Here is a 16293-nt window from a genome sequence, read left to right as displayed (position 1 = left end):
AATGAATTTGTCGATATTTGTTGGTAGAGAACACATCATGAGTGTGGAGGGTGCTGGGTCTGAGATGCCAGGTATCACTGTTGAACCTGTTCTGGAGGTGTTGTGGGCCTACAGTAATTCAATGAAACACCCATAAAGGAAAGTGCCTGCTTGATAACCCCACTAAAATGTTCTTGAAAGCTGTTGGTGATGTTTTTATGTTTTTTGCCCACAAAGGTTGATTTGTTTGAATTTAACATCTCTTATGTACAGTATATTTGACCAAACAACGGGGCAAGTGTGGAACATCCTCCTCATCTATGTTATCAGCCTCTTCATCTTCAACCACAGGCACAAGCTCAGTGTCAGGGCAATCCTTTAAATGACAATAAAATATTCAAATATAGCTGCAAGCAGCAATGCGGGGGCTTAGCAGTGCGCTATAGCAGGAACGGCTATGGCAGCCCATGGCATGAGCAAGCACTCACAGCAAGTTTGATTGCAATTGGATAAAGAATGGCTGAGAAATAAGCTCATTTACTTTGTTACACTGCCCCTAGAGGCCAAATTACACCAATATCCTTGTGCGTCCTCACAATCAGCTACCATGTCCCTGGACTTCATACACCAACGAGTTGCTGAGACGGGAGCTCACTTTCTTTATTACAGCACCCCTAGAGGCCAAATGAGACCACTTTCCTTGCATGTCCTCACAATCAGCTACTTTGTCCCTGTCCCAAGTTTGGACTTCATACATCAAAGCGCTGCTGAGATACAAGCTCACTTCCTGTATTGCAGTGCCCCCTATAGAGGCCAAATGATGCCAATTTCCTAGTGCGTCCTCACAATCAGGTACCAAGTCCCTATACCAAGTTTGGACTTCATACATCAAAGCGCTGCTGAGATACAAGCTCACTTCCTGTATTGCAGTGCCCCCTATAGAGGCCAAATGATGCCAATTTCCTAGTGCGTCCTCACAATCAGGTACCAAGTCCCTATACCAAGTTTGGACTTCATACATCAAAGCGTTGTTAAGATAGGAGCTCACTTCCTGTATTGCAGCGCCCCCTATAGAGGCCAAATAATTCCAATTTCCTAGTGTGTCATCACAATCAGTTAACAAGTCCCCTTGCCAAGTTTGGACTTCATATATCAAAGCCTTGCTGAGATAAGAGTTCACTTCCTGTTTGGCGGCTTCATCGCCATATTTGATTCGCTGTCACAGGCAAATAAACTTGAAATTTAAAAATCTGACAAGTATCATATGTGCGGCTTGATCTGAAGATCATCTCCGCCAAGTTCCGTGAAAATCGGATGAAATTTGTAACCGCTGAAACTTTTCGTAGAGTTTGGACTAAATCCAATATGGCGGAGGTCCAATATGGCGGAAAGTGACGGAATAGGGGTCGATGAACTCGGGATGGTCCAAGGATTCAGACGCTACCTCAATTGTGAAAATCAGAGAGTCAATAAGAGTCAAGGATCACGCGCATGAACGCATGTCCAGCGTTGAACTGGTGGTGGCGCTAGAGTGTTCAATGTATATGCATAAAAATTGCTGTGAGTGATTGGGACAGTGTCCTGACTAATGGTATCGAGTTTTGTTATGTTAACTCAAAGCGTCACAGAGATGTTAGCTCACTTCCTGTTTGGCGGTTTAATCGCCATATTGGATTGGCCAAATCGTCAAATTTTCGGCCAAATTTTGACCCGTTGCTGGGGCTAGACGACTGGGTTTAGAGATCCGTAAATGAGCGTGAGTGATCAGTGGAGTGTCCCGAAACTTTCTGCCAAATTTCAGCACTTTTCAGCCAGGCGTTCTATGGGCTGCCATAGACTGCAATGTCGGATGTATAATATTAATAATAGGAAAAGCTAGTAACTCAATGGGTGCCTTCACAGCTTCGCTGCTAAGCCCCCAATTACAATATGTCAAATAGCTTACTACCACTGCCAGACACACACAAACAAACAAACACACACACACACACACACACACACACACACACACACACACAGCTTACTTCAACCACCAGACACACACACACAGCACAATGCCCACACGTTTTGTGCAAATTCATGTGCATTGTATTTCTCAACTATAATAACCATCATCACTCAATGTTCTCACAACTGGTTATCAAATGCTGCAGCTGCATGATAATAAGCTGATTATTTGTATCAGGTGTGTTGGCGCAGGGGGGAATCTGGAACATACAGGATGGTGGGTCCAGGAGAACTACGCTTTTGAATAATGCCTTAGCAAAAGTGGTTTAACTGCATAATGTTGCCCTGAGGGAACGGACAAAAAAGTAAATAAATGAAAACTAAATATGCATTTGAACAACTAAATACACATCTTTACATATTTATACACATACTATTTTTGTTTATACATTTATTTCAGTTTAAACACATACATGATGAGGGTTAAGGATCTACAGTGTGAGACCAAGCATGCTTTTGTAGCCTCATCACCTAACTTTTCCAGCTACACTCAGGCCCAGTGCTGTTTTTCAGCGGGGTAATACAAATCCAAACTGTAGCCATTTTGGGTTTTCTCTGTAGACCCATAAGGTCTTACCCATGCGAATCCCACACAGGCCCACTGTGGGGTAGAACATGATGGGCCGTCTGGTACATTTGTCAGTTTCAGGCCTATCCACAGTACCAACGATAACTATAAAGACAAATGTAAACATAACTGCAAGCAGCAATGAGGGGGCCAAGGAGCTCAACAGGACAGAGTTACTGTGGAAACTTTATCTAAACATGTCAAACACATCGCTGTAAACACTGACAGCAACTTTCATGTTAAAAACAACAGCCTAATAAATTCATCCAATGTGTTATTACTAGCATTTAAAAAGTAATTTTCTTCTATTTTTTTGTTATTTCCAAAATTAGTCCTGAAAAGGGTGGTCGTCTTATATTCAGGGTTGTTTTTCGCGGGCCAATATGGTATCTGTATGAGATAACCGTGTTGGCCCACTCAAGTACACTTGTTCCCTTAGTTCCATAAAGAAACTGATGATTTCTAAAAAGATTCTTAAAGGATATGCTGTATTATTTATTGGTGTTTGTATAATTGTTCTTATTTTTAATTGTTTTTTTACTATGATTACTGTGGGGTAAATCTTACAACTGATAGCATATTTTTACTACCATATTTCTCTTAAGACTCAGTCAGGACGATGGAATATCAGGATCCAGGCTTTTATTCTTTTCAATGAGGGGCCAGTGCCCCTCAAGGGAGAGATGCATGTTTGTGTCACCCCATCATGGGTTTCACCAGTATTCTCTGACTATACAAAATATTGCCCCGACAGATGATAAGGCTGGTAGAGGTAGTTCCAAACCATGGGCGGATTATGAACTTTTGGGGCCCTGGGCCCAGATGTATTAAGGGCCCCCCACTAATTGTCGTATATGTGGGAGGGGGGGTTTGGGGAGCCCTCCCCCAGAATTTTTTTAATTTGTTTGATGTGATTTCCTGTATTCTGGTGCATTTTGGGGATTGCCAATAATAAATTCAATCAGATTCATAGCCTACATCCTGATTTGTTGATATTGAGGCAATGATTCCATGCAAAGGCTTGGGCTTCAGGGCCCCCTGACCCCTTGGGCCCCTGGGCCTGGGCCCGGTAGGCCCGTGCAGTAATCCATCCCTGTTCCAAACACTTGCCCAGTTTTGTCAATAGCCATGCCAGGACCACATGCCAGCTACCAAGCCAAACATCCTTAAGCACTCTGCATAACATGTTGTCTTAGTCCAGTTGTTGAATTTGTGGGAGCAGTGGTGGTGTCCTCCCATAAGAGCTTCCATTAGACACCTGACCCTGAAAGCAGGCTTAAATGCCCCTGCAGACACACCTGTGGAGGGCTGTATAAAAGCTCAGGTGAGATGGGTCTCAAACACTGAGCTCCAGAGAAGTAGCCGTCCACAGCATCTCCACACACTGAAGCAACATGGACCTCAGAGCCTCCATCTCCCTTCTGGTGCTGCTGCTTGGCCTGTCCAAGGCTCTGCCTCTCATGGTAAGAATACCTGTGATATTCAAAACTCCACTTCTAAAGGCTATCTGTGGGATTCTCCTGTTTCATTTAAACCATTTTTTGTCTGTAGGCTGATGGTGATGAGAATCACATTTTCCTAGAGGAGCGTCACAGTGTGGATTTGACCAAACAGATTTTAGCTACCAACAATGGTTTGTTTCTCATTGTTTAAACAAATGGACAGTTAAGTTGAGGGTATGCACAAACTCACAGAGTCTCTATGAATAACTTTCAAATGATATTTAATCTTTCAGCTTCCAGAGAATTTCTAATTGAGGGAGATCTTGTGGTGCCAAAAACCAGAAATGCTATGACTTGCTGGAACAATGACTGCCTATGGAAGAAGTCTGCTAATGGAAAAGTTGAGGTGCCTTACATAGTGAGCCCTGATTTCTGTAAGTGAACTTATTTGTAGTATTCTGTAATATGCTGTACATATATTTTAAAGCACATCCATTATGCATTTATAACCATTATTTGTGTTTTCAGCTTCCAATGATGTGATGACAATTCAAAATGCCTTGGCTACCTTCAGCAGTAAAACCTGTGTGCAGTTTGTTCCTCGCTCAACCCAGGGTGACTACCTCAGCGTTGAGAACAGGGATGGGTGAGTTCATTTAGCACTGTGCTGAAAATGCTTTTCCTTCTATGGTCGATTCTATGGCCACACCTACCTGCCTGGAAAAGGTCCTTTTGTCTTTTATACTTCAACCCCATATTATCACACTGGTATCACTTTTTAACTTTTATCACCTTTTTGTTGTTAAACAATATCAACAAAGACAAGAAATGCTGATTATTGTGTGAAAAGTCATCTAAAATACATGTACATAATGTTAGCTAAAACATTCTGATTGCAAAGAATATTTTTGTGTACACGAACAAAATCAAACTTAGCTTATGCTATCAATTGTGATGTGATGAGGACAATGGTCTTTTTTATCATAATTAATTCATATAATAATAATGAATGGAGCCATATTGTAAATGTTTCTATCATTCTTCCTCCCATCTTTCTCAGGTGCTATTCTGACCTTGGCAGGACAGGAGGCAAACAGGTGGTCTCTCTCTACAGGTCCGGTTGTGTTTACAGCGGCATCATTCAGCATGAATTTCTTCACGCTCTGGGCTTCCACCATGAGCAGAACAGGAGTGACAGAGACCAGTATGTGATAATCAACTGGGAAAATATTGACTCACGTAAGCTGCATTTCCTTCTTCACATGAATGTACTGCAGTCTTGAGTTCATTTTATGTTTGGACATGTTGACAAGAACATGTTGACAAAACTGATTGAAAAATGATGAATAGCTTTAAAAACCAGCACGATATCTTGGCAGAAATGGTTTACAACTTTCAGAAACAATCCACCAACAACCTGAACACTCCATATGACTACTCTTCTGTGATGCATTATGGGAGGTAAGAAAATGGCACCCAGTTAAAAAGAATTATTTGTCAAGAGCTGTGTTATCTTATGTGTTACTAAATGTAAAAAAAAATATTGAAAAATATTGCTCCTCAAATGTTTAAAATCACTGACCGTCATGTTCTTCTATAGCACTGCTTTCTCAACCAATGGAAAGGCGACAATCACACCAATTCCAAACCCAAATGTGCAAATTGGACAGAGACAGGGAATGTCCACCACTGACATCCTGAGGGTCAACAAACTGTATGGATGCTGTGAGTATGACCTCCTGTATAATATGGAGTGTTAGTAACTTTGGGATTGCTGAAATGATGGGTTGCTTGCTGCAATAGAATTCAATTCTGACCATTCCTTCTTCTTTCTAACAGAAAAAGCTCAAACTGATGCTGTCCCAGTCTGGAACCACCACGTGATGTAACAGCTGAGATTGGAGAGCACAAGTTCTTACATGATGGTTGTTAATTGTGAACATTATTCCTCTCATGTTGATATCACTGGAAAATAAAATGACTGAAAAGAACTCATTCTGCTGTTGTCCTGCTGCTTTCTTGTATCATGGCAAAAGAACAGAAGTTTAGCATCACAATCACAAAAAAAGTTTAAATCACAAAACATATATTGTTAGATGATGACGGATATGTTTTGTGGGTATTATTCCTCTCATATTAATATTCAATTAGTAAAATAACAGGAAAAACTTTGCTTTTGTTCTGCTACTTTCATGCACCATACAATTATATTATCTATACGAGTGTTTTTTAACCTTTTTTGTGCCACGGCACACTTTTGACACTTAAAATGTCCCACGGCACACTAACATCCTGTGTGAAGAAAAAATAAACATACCATAGCCTAAAATTTCAAATAATACACAGATATGGCCTTATTATGGCTTCTATGCAAGACCTGCTCAATAAAACAAGTGCCCTCTGTTTCATTTGTAGGTGACTATATCTAATTTAATTGTTGTTATGAACTGGATATGTGATGATTCATACTGGATATGGGGCCTCCATTGTACAATGCCTGCATACCACAAATAGTGCAATCATACAATCAATGAAAGCATGTGGTTATAAATTATTTGATGCAACAGTTGCATTTCTGGACCAGTGAGTGACATTTGGGTAATTTTCTGCGGCACACCTGATGATCTCTCACGGCACACTAGTGTGCCCCGGCACAGTGGTTGAAAAACACTGATCTATAACATAACATAACATAACATAACATAACATAACATAACATAACATAACATAACACAAACACACAACAATTCTATTTCCATAATTATTCCCGGTATCTTATCAGAATCCTTTTAGAAATCATCAGCTATACTACAGTTTACATAGAAAACTATAATTTAAAATGCTTATCCCTCTATGGAATGATTTTTATTTTTTTGCAGAAAAAATATTTTGCCCGACATTTAGAGAGCTTGGGGGTCAATATTGACATATCAATCATAAAATTGGTATCTGTGAATGCCCGCATCAAGGGTCTGCTATTTGTTTGTATATGTTGCTAGGATTATAAATGGCAACAGCAACGAAGAAGATTGACTGATGAGTTTGTTGGTATTTGTCGGTGCCCGCATCAAGGGCTTGCGATTTTTTTTGTTACGTTGCTGTTCGGCCACAGCAATTAAGAGGAGTAATCAATGAATTTGTCGATATTTGTTGGTAGAGAACACATCATGAGTGTGGAGGGTGCTGGGTCTGAGATGCCAGGTATCACTGTTGAACCTGTTCTGGAGGTGTTGTGGGCCTACAGTAATTCAATGAAACACCCATAAAGGAAAGTGCCTGCTTGATAACCCCACTAAAATGTTCTTGAAAGCTGTTGGTGATGTTTTTATGTTTTTTGCCCACAAAGGTTGATTTGTTTGAATTTAACATCTCTTATGTACAGTATATTTGACCAAACAACGGGGCAAGTGTGGAACATCCTCCTCATCTATGTTATCAGCCTCTTCATCTTCAACCACAGGCACAAGCTCAGTGTCAGGGCAATCCTTTAAATGACAATAAAATATTCAAATATAGCTGCAAGCAGCAATGCGGGGGCTTAGCAGTGCGCTATAGCAGGAACGGCTATGGCAGCCCATGGCATGAGCAAGCACTCACAGCAAGTTTGATTGCAATTGGATAAAGAATGGCTGAGAAATAAGCTCATTTACTTTGTTACACTGCCCCTAGAGGCCAAATTACACCAATATCCTTGTGCGTCCTCACAATCAGCTACCATGTCCCTGGACTTCATACACCAACGAGTTGCTGAGACGGGAGCTCACTTTCTTTATTACAGCACCCCTAGAGGCCAAATGAGACCACTTTCCTTGCATGTCCTCACAATCAGCTACTTTGTCCCTGTCCCAAGTTTGGACTTCATACATCAAAGCGCTGCTGAGATACAAGCTCACTTCCTGTATTGCAGTGCCCCCTATAGAGGCCAAATGATGCCAATTTCCTAGTGCGTCCTCACAATCAGGTACCAAGTCCCTATACCAAGTTTGGACTTCATACATCAAAGCGCTGCTGAGATACAAGCTTACTTCCTGTATTGCAGTGCCCCCTATAGAGGCCAAATGATGCCAATTTCCTAGTGCGTCCTCACAATCAGGTACCAAGTCCCTATACCAAGTTTGGACTTCATACATCAAAGCGTTGTTAAGATAGGAGCTCACTTCCTGTATTGCAGCGCCCCCTATAGAGGCCAAATAATTCCAATTTCCTAGTGTGTCATCACAATCAGTTAACAAGTCCCCTTGCCAAGTTTGGACTTCATATATCAAAGCCTTGCTGAGATAAGAGTTCACTTCCTGTTTGGCGGCTTCATCGCCATATTTGATTCGCTGTCACAGGCAAATAAACTTGAAATTTAAAAATCTGACAAGTATCATATGTGCGGCTTGATCTGAAGATCATCTCCGCCAAGTTCCGTGAAAATCGGATGAAATTTGTAACCGCTGAAACTTTTCGTAGAGTTTGGACTAAATCCAATATGGCGGAGGTCCAATATGGCGGAAAGTGACGGAATAGGGGTCGATGAACTCGGGATGGTCCAAGGATTCAGACGCTACCTCAATTGTGAAAATCAGAGAGTCAATAAGAGTCAAGGATCACGCGCATGAACGCATGTCCAGCGTTGAACTGGTGGTGGCGCTAGAGTGTTCAATGTATATGCATAAAAATTGCTGTGAGTGATTGGGACAGTGTCCTGACTAATGGTATCGAGTTTTGTTATGTTAACTCAAAGCGTCACAGAGATGTTAGCTCACTTCCTGTTTGGCGGTTTAATCGCCATATTGGATTGGCCAAATCGTCAAATTTTCGGCCAAATTTTGACCCGTTGCTGGGGCTAGACGACTGGGTTTAGAGATCCGTAAATGAGCGTGAGTGATCAGTGGAGTGTCCCGAAACTTTCTGCCAAATTTCAGCACTTTTCAGCCAGGCGTTCTATGGGCTGCCATAGACTGCAATGTCGGATGTATAATATTAATAATAGGAAAAGCTAGTAACTCAATGGGTGCCTTCACAGCTTCGCTGCTAAGCCCCCAATTACAATATGTCAAATAGCTTACTACCACTGCCAGACACACACAAACAAACAAACACACACACACACACACACACACACACACACACACACAGCTTACTTCAACCACCAGACACACACACACAGCACAATGCCCACACGTTTTGTGCAAATTCATGTGCATTGTATTTCTCAACTATAATAACCATCATCACTCAATGTTCTCACAACTGGTTATCAAATGCTGCAGCTGCATGATAATAAGCTGATTATTTGTATCAGGTGTGTTGGCGCAGGGGGGAATCTGGAACATACAGGATGGTGGGTCCAGGAGAACTACGCTTTTGAATAATGCCTTAGCAAAAGTGGTTTAACTGCATAATGTTGCCCTGAGGGAACGGACAAAAAAGTAAATAAATGAAAACTAAATATGCATTTGAACAACTAAATACACATCTTTACATATTTATACACATACTATTTTTGTTTATACATTTATTTCAGTTTAAACACATACATGATGAGGGTTAAGGATCTACAGTGTGAGACCAAGCATGCTTTTGTAGCCTCATCACCTAACTTTTCCAGCTACACTCAGGCCCAGTGCTGTTTTTCAGCGGGGTAATACAAATCCAAACTGTAGCCATTTTGGGTTTTCTCTGTAGACCCATAAGGTCTTACCCATGCGAATCCCACACAGGCCCACTGTGGGGTAGAACATGATGGGCCGTCTGGTACATTTGTCAGTTTCAGGCCTATCCACAGTACCAACGATAACTATAAAGACAAATGTAAACATAACTGCAAGCAGCAATGAGGGGGCCAAGGAGCTCAACAGGACAGAGTTACTGTGGAAACTTTATCTAAACATGTCAAACACATCGCTGTAAACACTGACAGCAACTTTCATGTTAAAAACAACAGCCTAATAAATTCATCCAATGTGTTATTACTAGCATTTAAAAAGTAATTTTCTTCTATTTTTTTGTTATTTCCAAAATTAGTCCTGAAAAGGGTGGTCGTCTTATATTCAGGGTTGTTTTTCGCGGGCCAATATGGTATCTGTATGAGATAACCGTGTTGGCCCACTCAAGTACACTTGTTCCCTTAGTTCCATAAAGAAACTGATGATTTCTAAAAAGATTCTTAAAGGATATGCTGTATTATTTATTGGTGTTTGTATAATTGTTCTTATTTTTAATTGTTTTTTTACTATGATTACTGTGGGGTAAATCTTACAACTGATAGCATATTTTTACTACCATATTTCTCTTAAGACTCAGTCAGGACGATGGAATATCAGGATCCAGGCTTTTATTCTTTTCAATGAGGGGCCAGTGCCCCTCAAGGGAGAGATGCATGTTTGTGTCACCCCATCATGGGTTTCACCAGTATTCTCTGACTATACAAAATATTGCCCCGACAGATGATAAGGCTGGTAGAGGTAGTTCCAAACCATGGGCGGATTATGAACTTTTGGGGCCCTGGGCCCAGATGTATTAAGGGCCCCCCACTAATTGTCGTATATGTGGGAGGGGGGGTTTGGGGAGCCCTCCCCCAGAATTTTTTTAATTTGTTTGATGTGATTTCCTGTATTCTGGTGCATTTTGGGGATTGCCAATAATAAATTCAATCAGATTCATAGCCTACATCCTGATTTGTTGATATTGAGGCAATGATTCCATGCAAAGGCTTGGGCTTCAGGGCCCCCTGACCCCTTGGGCCCCTGGGCCTGGGCCCGGTAGGCCCGTGCAGTAATCCATCCCTGTTCCAAACACTTGCCCAGTTTTGTCAATAGCCATGCCAGGACCACATGCCAGCTACCAAGCCAAACATCCTTAAGCACTCTGCATAACATGTTGTCTTAGTCCAGTTGTTGAATTTGTGGGAGCAGTGGTGGTGTCCTCCCATAAGAGCTTCCATTAGACACCTGACCCTGAAAGCAGGCTTAAATGCCCCTGCAGACACACCTGTGGAGGGCTGTATAAAAGCTCAGGTGAGATGGGTCTCAAACACTGAGCTCCAGAGAAGTAGCCGTCCACAGCATCTCCACACACTGAAGCAACATGGACCTCAGAGCCTCCATCTCCCTTCTGGTGCTGCTGCTTGGCCTGTCCAAGGCTCTGCCTCTCATGGTAAGAATACCTGTGATATTCAAAACTCCACTTCTAAAGGCTATCTGTGGGATTCTCCTGTTTCATTTAAACCATTTTTTGTCTGTAGGCTGATGGTGATGAGAATCACATTTTCCTAGAGGAGCGTCACAGTGTGGATTTGACCAAACAGATTTTAGCTACCAACAATGGTTTGTTTCTCATTGTTTAAACAAATGGACAGTTAAGTTGAGGGTATGCACAAACTCACAGAGTCTCTATGAATAACTTTCAAATGATATTTAATCTTTCAGCTTCCAGAGAATTTCTAATTGAGGGAGATCTTGTGGTGCCAAAAACCAGAAATGCTATGACTTGCTGGAACAATGACTGCCTATGGAAGAAGTCTGCTAATGGAAAAGTTGAGGTGCCTTACATAGTGAGCCCTGATTTCTGTAAGTGAACTTATTTGTAGTATTCTGTAATATGCTGTACATATATTTTAAAGCACATCCATTATGCATTTATAACCATTATTTGTGTTTTCAGCTTCCAATGATGTGATGACAATTCAAAATGCCTTGGCTACCTTCAGCAGTAAAACCTGTGTGCAGTTTGTTCCTCGCTCAACCCAGGGTGACTACCTCAGCGTTGAGAACAGGGATGGGTGAGTTCATTTAGCACTGTGCTGAAAATGCTTTTCCTTCTATGGTCGATTCTATGGCCACACCTACCTGCCTGGAAAAGGTCCTTTTGTCTTTTATACTTCAACCCCATATTATCACACTGGTATCACTTTTTAACTTTTATCACCTTTTTGTTGTTAAACAATATCAACAAAGACAAGAAATGCTGATTATTGTGTGAAAAGTCATCTAAAATACATGTACATAATGTTAGCTAAAACATTCTGATTGCAAAGAATATTTTTGTGTACACGAACAAAATCAAACTTAGCTTATGCTATCAATTGTGATGTGATGAGGACAATGGTCTTTTTTATCATAATTAATTCATATAATAATAATGAATGGAGCCATATTGTAAATGTTTCTATCATTCTTCCTCCCATCTTTCTCAGGTGCTATTCTGACCTTGGCAGGACAGGAGGCAAACAGGTGGTCTCTCTCTACAGGTCCGGTTGTGTTTACAGCGGCATCATTCAGCATGAATTTCTTCACGCTCTGGGCTTCCACCATGAGCAGAACAGGAGTGACAGAGACCAGTATGTGATAATCAACTGGGAAAATATTGACTCACGTAAGCTGCATTTCCTTCTTCACATGAATGTACTGCAGTCTTGAGTTCATTTTATGTTTGGACATGTTGACAAGAACATGTTGACAAAACTGATTGAAAAATGATGAATAGCTTTAAAAACCAGCACGATATCTTGGCAGAAATGGTTTACAACTTTCAGAAACAATCCACCAACAACCTGAACACTCCATATGACTACTCTTCTGTGATGCATTATGGGAGGTAAGAAAATGGCACCCAGTTAAAAAGAATTATTTGTCAAGAGCTGTGTTATCTTATGTGTTACTAAATGTAAAAAAAAATATTGAAAAATATTGCTCCTCAAATGTTTAAAATCACTGACCGTCATGTTCTTCTATAGCACTGCTTTCTCAACCAATGGAAAGGCGACAATCACACCAATTCCAAACCCAAATGTGCAAATTGGACAGAGACAGGGAATGTCCACCACTGACATCCTGAGGGTCAACAAACTGTATGGATGCTGTGAGTATGACCTCCTGTATAATATGGAGTGTTAGTAACTTTGGGATTGCTGAAATGATGGGTTGCTTGCTGCAATAGAATTCAATTCTGACCATTCCTTCTTCTTTCTAACAGAAAAAGCTCAAACTGATGCTGTCCCAGTCTGGAACCACCACGTGATGTAACAGCTGAGATTGGAGAGCACAAGTTCTTACATGATGGTTGTTAATTGTGAACATTATTCCTCTCATGTTGATATCACTGGAAAATAAAATGACTGAAAAGAACTCATTCTGCTGTTGTCCTGCTGCTTTCTTGTATCATGGCAAAAGAACAGAAGTTTAGCATCACAATCACAAAAAAAGTTTAAATCACAAAACATATATTGTTAGATGATGACGGATATGTTTTGTGGGTATTATTCCTCTCATATTAATATTCAATTAGTAAAATAACAGGAAAAACTTTGCTTTTGTTCTGCTACTTTCATGCACCATACAATTATATTATCTATACGAGTGTTTTTTAACCTTTTTTGTGCCACGGCACACTTTTGACACTTAAAATGTCCCACGGCACACTAACATCCTGTGTGAAGAAAAAATAAACATACCATAGCCTAAAATTTCAAATAATACACAGATATGGCCTTATTATGGCTTCTATGCAAGACCTGCTCAATAAAACAAGTGCCCTCTGTTTCATTTGTAGGTGACTATATCTAATTTAATTGTTGTTATGAACTGGATATGTGATGATTCATACTGGATATGGGGCCTCCATTGTACAATGCCTGCATACCACAAATAGTGCAATCATACAATCAATGAAAGCATGTGGTTATAAATTATTTGATGCAACAGTTGCATTTCTGGACCAGTGAGTGACATTTGGGTAATTTTCTGCGGCACACCTGATGATCTCTCACGGCACACTAGTGTGCCCCGGCACAGTGGTTGAAAAACACTGATCTATAACATAACATAACATAACATAACATAACATAACATAACATAACATAACATAACATAACATAAACACACAACAATTCTATTTCCATAATTATTCCCGGTATCTTATCAGAATCCTTTTAGAAATCATCAGCTATACTACAGTTTACATAGAAAACTATAATTTAAAATGCTTATCCCTCTATGGAATGATTTTTATTTTTTTGCAGAAAAAATATTTTGCCCGACATTTAGAGAGCTTGGGGGTCAATATTGACATATCAATCATAAAATTGGTATCTGTGAATGCCCACATCAAGGGTCTGCTATTTGTTTGTATATGTTGCTAGGATTATAAATGGCAACAGCAACGAAGAAGATTGACTGATGAGTTTGTTGGTATTTGTCGGTGCCCGCATCAAGGGCTTGCGATTTTTTTTGTTACGTTGCTGTTCGGCCACAGCAATTAAGAGGAGTAATCAATGAATTTGTCGATATTTGTTGGTAGAGAACACATCATGAGTGTGGAGGGTGCTGGGTCTGAGATGCCAGGTATCACTGTTGAACCTGTTCTGGAGGTGTTGTGGGCCTACAGTAATTCAATGAAACACCCATAAAGGAAAGTGCCTGCTTGATAACCCCACTAAAATGTTCTTGAAAGCTGTTGGTGATGTTTTTATGTTTTTTGCCCACAAAGGTTGATTTGTTTGAATTTAACATCTCTTATGTACAGTATATTTGACCAAACAACGGGGCAAGTGTGGAACATCCTCCTCATCTATGTTATCAGCCTCTTCATCTTCAACCACAGGCACAAGCTCAGTGTCAGGGCAATCCTTTAAATGACAATAAAATATTCAAATATAGCTGCAAGCAGCAATGCGGGGGCTTAGCAGTGCGCTATAGCAGGAACGGCTATGGCAGCCCATGGCATGAGCAAGCACTCACAGCAAGTTTGATTGCAATTGGATAAAGAATGGCTGAGAAATAAGCTCATTTACTTTGTTACACTGCCCCTAGAGGCCAAATTACACCAATATCCTTGTGCGTCCTCACAATCAGCTACCATGTCCCTGGACTTCATACACCAACGAGTTGCTGAGACGGGAGCTCACTTTCTTTATTACAGCACCCCTAGAGGCCAAATGAGACCACTTTCCTTGCATGTCCTCACAATCAGCTACTTTGTCCCTGTCCCAAGTTTGGACTTCATACATCAAAGCGCTGCTGAGATACAAGCTCACTTCCTGTATTGCAGTGCCCCCTATAGAGGCCAAATGATGCCAATTTCCTAGTGCGTCCTCACAATCAGGTACCAAGTCCCTATACCAAGTTTGGACTTCATACATCAAAGCGCTGCTGAGATACAAGCTCACTTCCTGTATTGCAGTGCCCCCTATAGAGGCCAAATGATGCCAATTTCCTAGTGCGTCCTCACAATCAGGTACCAAGTCCCTATACCAAGTTTGGACTTCATACATCAAAGCGTTGTTAAGATAGGAGCTCACTTCCTGTATTGCAGCGCCCCCTATAGAGGCCAAATAATTCCAATTTCCTAGTGTGTCATCACAATCAGTTAACAAGTCCCCTTGCCAAGTTTGGACTTCATATATCAAAGCCTTGCTGAGATAAGAGTTCACTTCCTGTTTGGCGGCTTCATCGCCATATTTGATTCGCTGTCACAGGCAAATAAACTTGAAATTTAAAAATCTGACAAGTATCATATGTGCGGCTTGATCTGAAGATCATCTCCGCCAAGTTCCGTGAAAATCGGATGAAATTTGTAACCGCTGAAACTTTTCGTAGAGTTTGGACTAAATCCAATATGGCGGAGGTCCAATATGGCGGAAAGTGACGGAATAGGGGTCGATGAACTCGGGATGGTCCAAGGATTCAGACGCTACCTCAATTGTGAAAATCAGAGAGTCAATAAGAGTCAAGGATCACGCGCATGAACGCATGTCCAGCGTTGAACTGGTGGTGGCGCTAGAGTGTTCAATGTATATGCATAAAAATTGCTGTGAGTGATTGGGACAGTGTCCTGACTAATGGTATCGAGTTTTGTTATGTTAACTCAAAGCGTCACAGAGATGTTAGCTCACTTCCTGTTTGGCGGTTTAATCGCCATATTGGATTGGCCAAATCGTCAAATTTTCGGCCAAATTTTGACCCGTTGCTGGGGCTAGACGACTGGGTTTAGAGATCCGTAAATGAGCGTGAGTGATCAGTGGAGTGTCCCGAAACTTTCTGCCAAATTTCAGCACTTTTCAGCCAGGCGTTCTATGGGCTGCCATAGACTGCAATGTCGGATGTATAATATTAATAATAGGAAAAGCTAGTAACTCAATGGGTGCCTTCACAGCTTCGCTGCTAAGCCCCCAATTACAATATGTCAAATAGCTTACTACCACTGCCAGACACACACAAACAAACAAACACACACACACACACACACACACACACACACACACACACACAGCTTACTTCAACCACCAGACACACACACACAGCACAATGCCCA

At 41.0% G+C, this 16293-nt stretch overlaps 2 protein-coding genes across 2 annotated transcripts; both read left to right on the top strand.

Annotated features, from left to right (window-relative positions):
- The first annotated feature begins 3948 nt into the window (after window positions 1-3948).
- LOC143133218 (hatching enzyme 1.2-like) lies at window positions 3949-5899 on the top strand. Its single transcript, XM_076292983.1, has 8 exons — window positions 3949-4017; window positions 4121-4187; window positions 4290-4430; window positions 4525-4642; window positions 5057-5235; window positions 5376-5457; window positions 5597-5721; window positions 5836-5899. Coding segments are annotated over exons 1-8 (783 nt in total). The 3' UTR covers window positions 5838-5899.
- Window positions 5900-11070: 5171 nt separating this feature from the next.
- On the top strand, window positions 11071-13021 carry LOC143133216 (hatching enzyme 1.2-like). The gene is made up of 8 exons (XM_076292982.1): window positions 11071-11139; window positions 11243-11309; window positions 11412-11552; window positions 11647-11764; window positions 12179-12357; window positions 12498-12579; window positions 12719-12843; window positions 12958-13021. Coding segments are annotated over exons 1-8 (783 nt in total). The 3' UTR covers window positions 12960-13021.
- Window positions 13022-16293: the final 3272 nt, after the last annotated feature.

Source organism: Alosa pseudoharengus, unplaced genomic scaffold (assembly GCF_046254945.1).
Source record: "Alosa pseudoharengus isolate Yale_2024_CS ecotype anadromous, Long Island Sound unplaced genomic scaffold, YU_APseudo_1.1 YU_APseudo_1.1_scf_19, whole genome shotgun sequence".
NCBI classification, from domain to species: Eukaryota; Metazoa; Chordata; class Actinopteri; order Clupeiformes; family Clupeidae; genus Alosa; species Alosa pseudoharengus.
The sequence above is the reverse complement of the archived record's forward strand: the minus strand, read 5'-3'. Positions and strand labels throughout refer to the sequence as shown.

Bases quoted from the DNA above. Each gene is read 5' to 3' on its own strand.
- LOC143133218 (XM_076292983.1), top strand. From the start codon at position 3,949: ATGGACCTCAGAGCCTCCATCTCCCTTCTGGTGCTGCTGCTTGGCCTG. The intron at 4,188-4,289 runs GTTTGTTTCTCA...TTAATCTTTCAG, and splicing joins GATTTTAGCTACCAACAATG to CTTCCAGAGAATTTCTAATT. The intron at 5,236-5,375 runs GTAAGCTGCATT...ATATCTTGGCAG, and splicing joins CTGGGAAAATATTGACTCAC to AAATGGTTTACAACTTTCAG.
- LOC143133216 (XM_076292982.1), top strand. From the start codon at position 11,071: ATGGACCTCAGAGCCTCCATCTCCCTTCTGGTGCTGCTGCTTGGCCTG. The intron at 11,553-11,646 runs GTAAGTGAACTT...TTGTGTTTTCAG, and splicing joins CATAGTGAGCCCTGATTTCT to CTTCCAATGATGTGATGACA. The intron at 12,358-12,497 runs GTAAGCTGCATT...ATATCTTGGCAG, and splicing joins CTGGGAAAATATTGACTCAC to AAATGGTTTACAACTTTCAG.